The sequence below is a fragment of the Phaethon lepturus genome, unplaced genomic scaffold, assembly GCF_000687285.1.
Source record: "Phaethon lepturus isolate BGI_N335 unplaced genomic scaffold, ASM68728v1 scaffold2502, whole genome shotgun sequence".
NCBI classification, from domain to species: domain Eukaryota; kingdom Metazoa; phylum Chordata; class Aves; order Phaethontiformes; family Phaethontidae; genus Phaethon; species Phaethon lepturus.
The window spans coordinates 23,000-32,217 of NW_010521043.1; the positions used below are offsets into that span (position 1 = coordinate 23,000).

The following is a 9,218-nucleotide window of genomic DNA, read 5'->3' on the forward strand; positions in this document are numbered from 1 at the left end:
TGACCGCATCCCCACTGGCCCACCTGAACGTCCCCTGCTCCTCCGCGTCTGAGAGGCCAATCCAGAAATACTTTGCTGGATTGAATCCAATTACAGAAGTCAAAAAAGCTTGTTCATATCTGTGAAGAATAAGTACCAAACCGATGTATCACATTTTATCGTAATTTTTTAATTTCTTCAAACACTTCATTGTAGCAAGTCTGGTAAAGTTAAGGTAATTTGTTAACATGTGGGAAAAGATAAGTCTGGACTGAAGCAAGGGTGATGATCTTACTTTATTAGTAAGTTCTAATTGTTCTAATAGTAAGTTCAACTATAGTTCTAATTGTCACATAAATTAATTTTTATTTTATATTTTGGTAATGTAAATTCTGTTTAGAATTTAGGATGATTCTATTCTCCTTTTGTACTGTACAATGAACAACACAAGCCAAACAATAACTTGCGCTAATGTATATATGTTATACATTCTGTATAAATAAGTGCTACAGTGATTTACTGAGCTCTATGATAAGGTCTAGGTCTTTAAATCTTGTTACTCTGGGGAAAAAAAATCTACTTTCATTCTAAAAAGTCTAAGTTTCCAGATCTGCCTGTTGCAAAAAAAGGCTGAAAAGCTCAAATCCAGAAGAAGTAAACAGTTCCACGTTTATCTGTTTATTTTTAGTTCAATAAACTTTAAAACAATCTGGCGATCTGGGGTTGTTGGGCAGTCGACTCAATTTTTTTTAATTCCCGGAGTCAACGATAGTAGTATAGGTGTGTAGTAGCAATGGCTTGAATGTTTGAATTGATGACATACAAGCCCCTGACGTATTTTGTAATACTCCTTCAGTTCTACCATAAATTTTCCAGCAAAGGAGCGGTGTCACGCTAGACGCTATGAATAACTGCAAAGTAAGACGAGATTTCTGTTTGGCCCTTCCATCCCGCTTGCACGTACGAACGGACAAGAATCCCGTTTCCATACCTGTCTGTCACAGTAGCCAGGTAACCTTTGTTTTCTTCACAGATCTGTTTTGCTTCTGAAAATGTTGCCGGTAACTGCCCCACGGAGTAACAGTAAAAGCCGTGCTTCGTCCAGCCCTGCCAGTGTCAACGGCAGAGAAGCCCGGAGGGGCTGTCAGGCTGCGCAGCACAGCACACTTCCAAAAGCCACGTTAATACCACACCCCGAGTCAAAATTAATCTCAGAAGCCATGAGAAGAAGCGAAGAGGACAATCAAACACAGCTTTGTAACCACGGCTCTGAGTCTTGCCCCTTGACAAAGGACACAGAAGGGGTCTTTGCGAGCAGCGAGCCTTGACTTGGAGCTGGCAACCACGCTCACAGCCACCTCGTGGCTCCTTGTGGGAAGCCCTCTCTGCCTCCTCATCGCGTACGTGTAGCTGTTGCAAGAGGCTACAAAAACTCTGCAAAACGGTCGCCCTAAATCTTCCTGCCTCTTGTGGCAGATTGATCGAACTGAGAAGGCTGCGTGCAACCCAAGACCAGTGAGTTACAGCATGAAAAAGTCCTGACACGCTCTCCACAGAGTGGCTTTTATGGGTGAAGCGACCAGTTCCGCGCTAGGAGAGCCGAGTGAAGTGTGCATGTAAAGGAATGAAAAAAAAAGCCGATCTACATTTTCGTTAAATAAAGAAAAAATTTCCCCATTAGTCTAAGAAGTATCAGTACAAAATTAACAGTTTTCTAGGGCTCCACCAAGAATAGTCAAAATAATTGACTTCTGTGACACTCGCTATCATGGGAGTGAAAGTAAGATGCACCGACCTTTCAGTGCTTTTGTTTTACACTTACTTTCTGGCAGCCTGGGTAAGTAACCTCGTCTTCCCCTGAGCCTTCTGCCAACGGTTTCCTTTTGCAGACATAACCGAGTTTCGTTTCACAGGCACTGTCAGCCCAGGATCCATCCTGAGCATGATAAGAAGAAACCACAAAGACAAGTGAAATCTAGAGAAAATCCAGATCCAACAGGAATATTCACCATCCTCAGAGAGAACCCTTCTCTCTTCAGATGGCTGGGGCTGTTCCAGCCCTCTCCCGTGCCTTGCTGCTTTCTACAAAACTCCCAAACAGGGAACACGCCTAAGACAGTAAGGGCCACGTTTCCTCAGAGGTGTGAGAATGAGGGTTGCATGTATTAAAGATTCGGTGGCTGAAGAGAGCAGGAAGGAAACGTGCTGTTCCACTCTCCTCTCACCAGCATGGTATTTGTTATGTTCATATAACCAGATGGCAATAGCAAGGAAATGCTGGATAAACTAAACATAAATATGAAAAATGTATTAAGTCTTTTTCCATAGTATTATGATATGGTTTTTTATGCTGAGTACAAAACAAGGTACATTTTTTTGTACCTAATTTTTTTGTGCCTCCAGTTAATACGAGCCTACAAAGTAGCTCTAATAAACCTAGATTTTAGGTTTATTCTTAGGGGAAACATCAGAAAGTCCCTGCTCCAAGAATCATACTGTGCAGCTATGATCACCCATGTTGAACGTGGATGATGAGTTACTTCAACCAGTTTCAGATGGGAGACTTATTGTAACTGCTGCAGAGCAGAACAAGTCTCAGCACAGTGCACTTGCTGCTGGTGCTCCACCATACACCTTCCTAGATCTGTTCTCCAGTCTTCCTCCCCACTAAGATATTCTGAATTAGACCAGGTTCATAAAAACCTTCAAAACCCTTGCCCCTTTTTACTTTTTTCTTTTTTTTTTCTTTTTTTGTCACAGAAGTTTTCCTTTTGCAGGGCACAAAGGACAGAAGAAAGCATGAAAGTGGGAGAGGGTCTTTTACCTCTCCCTTCATAACGATGCAGTCTGCCTTATTCCGTGTGTGGGTCGGCTCTCCGTGATGCCATTTGGTATAAGTCACAGGTGTCCCATCACTCCATTCAAAATACATTTGAACCCTGAAGTCATTTAGACCAATCCACAGCTCATCATCTGGCTCTGGGAACACAAAGGCAATTGTAGGTATGGGTATGTCTTAAAATGGAACAGTCACATCTCACACCCACTTTTGACTGAAGAAGGACTTTCAACAAAACATTTAAGATCATGGTTACAATGATTAAAGGAATAATAGCAACAGTATAATTCCAGATTAAAAAGTGACTTGCAGGAATACTCACTGTACCCAAGCTGAGACACTGTAAAACTGTACTCCTCGATATTATGAATACTCGCCAGATCTCCATCTTCTTTTCTACAGGAAGACTGAGCTGCTTTCCATATTTTGGGTGTTCTGAAAATTCTATAGCAATGACCTGCATAGGCCACCCATTCCCTGGGGCACTTAAAAGGCTTTAAGTCACCTAAAAAAATTATTTCAAACAATTAATGAGCAGTCCTGTTTAGTGTTTTCTTTTAATCAAAACAAAAATTACCTGTACTGATGTGAATTTGAAATACTGGAGCACATACTGGCAGAGGAGAGAAGCAAAAGTCTGAGGATCACAGAGAATACAAAACAGATTTTTCCATCCCAATTGTGCTGGGAGCTACCAAAAAAACTCTTTTACGGGATTAAATAAATACTAAGTAATTTGGCGTGCAAACTTGCAGGGCACAACTCCGTGCCAAATGCCCCTCGGTGAGGCTCTGGGCACAGCCATGTTTTACAGGAAAGGGCCTCTTTTCCTACACAGGGACTTTTATCTTGGTGAATTTTGGAAATTTTGTACATTTTTTCTCTGGAAACACCAGGTGCTCCAGAGCTGGTTGGAGCTCCTGCACAGCCCAAATCGTATATCAGAGAGCCCAGACACATTTATGTTGTGCCAGACATGTCAGAAAACCCGTCTGCACAGAAGTGCTGCACACTTTGTTCAGCAGCTATTTCTTGGTGCGAATTTGGCATTGCCAACCCTCTTCCCCTGCTTTGAAGGTTCGCACAGTCTGCACCTACACAGCGAGCTGAAGAGGGCGGGACGTGCGCCCAACATTGGCCTGTGATCAACCACACGGTTCAATGCTCCCTGGGCATGGTTTTGACCTGCGCAAACTTGCGTTCCCCCAAACAACACCCAGGGATGGTGTCATGGGTCAGAAACCATTCCCGGTGAGCTGCCTGGAGGCAGCCAGAATGTACAGGATACCAGCTGTGATGTGCCATTCATCTCCGGAGCCGGAGAACAATCTTGTATACTAGTATATACGTAGCTGAAAGAGTTACTGTACAGTTAGTTGCGTGCTGGGAATTCCCAGGTGAAGTAACTGCACACGTTTTTCTTCACATAGGTAAGACCTAGTCTGCCTCAGGTGGGAAGGGAACTCAACTGGGAAAAGGTGCCAGCCCATATTCTGAATTTTTCCTTTCAGAATAGAGCAAAAAGGGTCAGAGAGAGAGGGAGAGCATGAACTCTGGCTCACGTCTTTTAGCAGGACACATCTTTAGTATATTTTCCAGAGCACAGGATATTCATCACTATTTTGTGGTCCGGATAACATGACTAAACACATAATCCTGCCTTCTTTAGTAGGAACTTTTCAAAATTATGAACAACATCTAGACATCATGCTTAAAATTATCCAGAAAATTGAAGTCTTCTCAGTGTTTGACTCATGTCAACAAATGTAATCCTTCCGCTTTGACAATGTATTGTCATTTCATATGTGGCATCCTCCCAGTATTTCTCACTCACTACAAAAATAGCCTTTTTTTTTTGACCAACTTACCTGAGGCAATAGTGGAGGAATCTAGGGAGGAGTTTCTCTTTTGGCAGATGTATCCCAGTTTCCGATCACACAACTGGTTTTCCCATTTGCCATTCCTACCTTGGAAGGTGCCACATATTTTTCCAGATTCCACAGAGGGATTTCCTTTAGGAAAGAGGCACAGAATCCTTCTGTTAACACTGGAAATTTTCACCTCACCACAGGAGGGAACACGCAAATCTTTCGCAGATGCAAAACCACTGGCATATTACTCTTTATCCCAAGAGAGAGGACAAGGGAATGCCATTGGGAGGGCTGAGAAGGCCGACATTTCAAACATGAGGCTTGTCCCTCTTCTTCCATGCACTGCTTAAGAAGAAATTCAGTATATTTGAAGTATCGCAGCATACAGAAGAAAGCTTTAAAGTTCATCTAAGACACAATTCCTTATGGGGTGGTAGCAAAGCAAACAGCTCAACATCCTTTACTGTTGAACACTGGACATGAAATGCATATTTCATTCCAAGGGAGTGCTTGCCCTTTGGATTTCCCTGTAGTCACAGGAACTATTATGAAAATAGGTAACATGGCAACATGCAAGATGGTGACTTAGATCCTGAGAAAAGAATGGAAACTTATGAAGGTAAAGTACATCAGATAAAAGTTACAAGCAGTAACTTAGAACAGTTGAAAATGTTTGTAATGCAGTGTTTCTTTTTAATTTTTGTCTCTTTCCTTTAAATTCTCTTTATACCATTTTTCATGAGGTATTTTTTGTTTGAATTGAATAACACGCCTGATGAGAAAATTGTGGATGGAAAAAGTAGAATGAGGTGTAGATACTCATTCTTAACTGTTTTCTTGGATGAGCTACCTGTTTTTTCTGTGAAATTCAGAATTAATGACAATCCATCTCTGGTGTGATCCCTATTACTGTAATATCCTACCTTTCCCATAATCACCTGTAACCTGTTGAAAATTCTATGAAATCAAATGTAACAGGAATTTGGGAATGAGAAGAGAATTTTGGCCCAGATGCTGATCATCATTTCAGAAAAGTGCACTTACCTGGAGCCCAGTTCAGGTATCTGAAAGGACTGCCCCCAATCCATCGCCAGCCACTGTCAAGTGCACTGAAAAGACCAGTCCAGAGCTTCGCATTGACACCCATATCACTAGTGAGCCCTGAATGGCCAAAAGAAACAAACAGTCAAGTTATTAAATGCCTCTGATTTTCTAAGTTATTCAATAAAACTTGAAATAAAATTTGAAAGCATGGAAAAAGTGTCATAGCAGATATCTTTTTTTTAATATAAGTTAGATTTTTTGCACTATTTTAATACATTTTTTTGTGAGAAGAGGACAAGGTTTTTTAAGAATGTCACTGAGACCTATTTTCACACGGTAAATATAATTATCCATGTTAAAGCTCTTGGAGCTGACCTACATTTTAAATGTATGCATTAATTTTTGTTGTTGTTGTTGTTGTTGTTTCCTTTACCTAATAAATACATTTCTTCGCGAAGGTCTGTGACACTTAATAATTCTGCGCCCTGCTGCTGGCAGCTTTTCCTTGCTTGGTGCCATGTCAGAAGTGACTCTGAGTTTATCTGATAGTGGGTTTCTGTCACAGGATTTGTTTTCCAAAGGTCATTGTGGATGGTGTCTATAAAACATGATAACAGCAACTTGACAAGATAGCCATACTTGCTAACACAGAAAAAAAAGTCTTCATTGCAGAATAAAACTACGCAACTGTATGATTTGCTAACTTTTTACATATAGTTTGCCCCACTTAAATATACTTTGTCTGTTCAATATCAATAATACATTAATCACACAAGGAATTATTTCTCCTTACAACCTAATTTTTCTACATTGACCTCGTTCCTTTGTACATAACTTATCTACTTCTCTCACAGTTCAGTCCACATTAACCCACGCACTGATACATTCTACTTGTAGACATGCATTTTTCTATTCCCCACACAGAAAATCTTGCTCTCCACACCCATTTCTTACCTTGGGACCCCTCTTGTGCTCTCCCAGACCTCCCAACATGACAGAAATGATCGTTTCCAATCAATCAGGTGTGAACTGGGGTAAAGAGGTAAGGAATGTGTGCTGGGGTTATTGGAAAGCCGTGCTGGATGATTTGCAGGTGTAAGGAGCACTGGAGCACCGAAGGCAGGTGAAGGTCCCTGCCTGTGTCCTGCACCCTTCCATTCCCGCCAGCCCTCCTGTTCTCTGCTCTGTTCTGTGATACCCCACTGTCTCCTGCTTCCCTGTATCTCACCTTTCTCATCCATTGCACTTCTTCCTGCCTTTCATTTGCCCTGGCTTTCTTCTCATTGAGTGCTAGAGGGTTTATCTTCCTTTTTCCATCAGTCCCAGTCACCACCCTCAGAATACTCCCCATATGTACCAGTCTTGGGAATGCCCTAGGACCACTCCTCATCTCAGCTGCAGAAGCAGTGCGAGTAAAGAGCAGATAGCTCATTTTATCATTGCATAGCTCACCAGTGCACTAGGCTAGCCAGAGTCCAACTCACTGTCCAGTGCTACTTCCACATCCCAAGAAGGCTTTGACCATAAGAGTGGATGAAACATTTGCTTAATGCCTTTCCTGAATCTTTATAAATACATTACCTTTTAGGGGACAATTTCCAAAAAGTTGGTCTTTATCAAAATCTGAAGAAGTTGCACACCAGAGAGAACCTGAATTGTCACTCCGACGGATGCACTCAGCGTACCATTTACCATCAAACTTAAAAGGGAACACGCAAGGTGCACCAAAGGCATTTCCTCCCAGTGTATAGATATCTACAGAGAGAAATATGGATCGATAGTACTCAGTTGGTATCAGAGGTTCACCATAGTGTCTGCTCATAGACAGCTCTCCATGGACACAGCTGAGCTCTGCAAAAACTCAACACATCAATACTTCATTACCTCAAAGCCTTCCAAGGCTGTTGTGCCCATCAGGTATGACTATGGGAAGATATTCAGAATTAAAACTCTCAAACAACCCCTAACTGGCCCTCAGATTAATTTCTGTCTAAATTTTCCTTTCATTGCTACCCGGACCACTATGTCAGAGGTGCTCCTGACTCAGCTTCTCCCATTGCATACATACTTCTGTCCTTGGATGATGTTTAGATTCTTTTCTTTTTTGACCTATATGGTTGAAGAGGCTTGGAAAGGAGACATAAGAATATCTTTATTAGTCTTCATGAGAGGAAGTTATACGCTGGGAAGTGACCCTCCCATCTCTATGCAGTCTAATTTGCTGCTATCTGAACAAAATTATGACAAATTTCATTCCAGCTGGAACTGTTGTAGGGGCACAGCAAAAATTTCATCCCTTGTTATTTAACTTCCCACCCTACCAGTGTCACAGTAGAAACGAGGTTGAACACTTGAGGCTGGATGCCCACTCTACATAGCCCGAGAGAGAGAATGATGCAGGAAAAGGAGATCTGACTCTCCAGTGATCCTTTGTCAGGGTGTTAGGACTTATTGCATCCTAAGCCATTAAACACTGTTTTTCCTTTTGCTTTTTCCTACTTCTTCTTCTTCTTGCTGGGCCTGGGAATCACCAGATAAACACTGTTAAAAGTGTATTACATCTATGTTAACTAAAAATTAACTTGTAAGAGATGTTAGAATGCATGGTCAAACCAAGTAACAGCAATAGCAGATACTTCAATATTATACAATCACCACTTCTTCTACAAATTGATCAGACTTATTTTGAAACAGCCATAGATTTCCTTCCACTGTTGCTTTACAAACAGAATTCCCGTTCTCCCTTATGATTACACCATAGGCCTTTGTCATTTTATCCTATGATTTGAAAGAATTGCACTTTCCAAGTTATGCAGAAATATATACAGTCACGTTTGCCTTGCATTTCTACACCCTAGAAATAGCTCTGCTAGTGATGTCACTGTAAGAAAAGGGTTGCTGCATGACAAGCAGGCGGTGGAATGCTTTGTAAATAGGGGCAGTCAAGTTACCTAGAAATAGTAATTAGTTTTCAGTACTCACCTTCATAGCGCAGAGAACACACACTGTCTGCTGTTCCGTGGATTTTCCACCTGCTCCCTTTGCCTGATCCTTTGGACAACCTGATTTTCTTCCCCTTCCCTTTGCCATAGTTGAAAAATAAATCCTTGCCATGGGTTGCAACCATCTCGTTTCTACATTCCCACCACTGGAGCTCATTCGTCCTGTTACAGGATTCCAACGTGATGGCAGCCTCGTCGTCCTTGGTGAGCACTCCCAGGCACAGCTTGAGTGCCACGCTCAGCAGCTGCGTGGCAGAGACCCACCTGAACTTTTGGAACTCGTTGTGCTCATCACAAGCCGTAGTTACGACCGAGCTAGAATTTTGAGCTTGGGCACAGAGCTTGCTATCTTCATTATAGATTGAAAATATTCCACTATCTATAAAATAAAATGAGAATGCAAACATCTGAGGAGGTAAGTCAGTTACTTGCTCTTTGACAGTCTGCTACAAGAAAAGATTGAATATATAGAGTCCATAGGGA

The 9,218-nt window shown here is 41.7% G+C and overlaps 1 protein-coding gene across 1 annotated transcript in view; it reads right to left on the reverse strand.

Annotated features, from left to right (window-relative positions):
- Positions 1-9,218, reverse strand: part of LOC104628865 (macrophage mannose receptor 1-like) — a 31,621-nt gene that overhangs the window by 20,807 nt on the left and 1,596 nt on the right. Inside the window, exons 2-11 of the mRNA XM_010297580.1 lie at positions 8,716-9,110; positions 7,315-7,488; positions 6,167-6,331; positions 5,734-5,850; positions 4,687-4,830; positions 3,141-3,323; positions 2,804-2,958; positions 1,802-1,915; positions 971-1,086; positions 1-119 (exon numbers count right to left, since the gene is read on the reverse strand). The exon at positions 1-119 is cut by the window's left edge and continues 36 nt beyond it. Coding sequence (XP_010295882.1) covers positions 1-119; positions 971-1,086; positions 1,802-1,915; positions 2,804-2,958; positions 3,141-3,323; positions 4,687-4,830; positions 5,734-5,850; positions 6,167-6,331; positions 7,315-7,488; positions 8,716-9,110 — 1,682 coding nt within the window. The remainder of the gene's footprint in view (positions 120-970; positions 1,087-1,801; positions 1,916-2,803; positions 2,959-3,140; positions 3,324-4,686; positions 4,831-5,733; positions 5,851-6,166; positions 6,332-7,314; positions 7,489-8,715; positions 9,111-9,218) is intronic.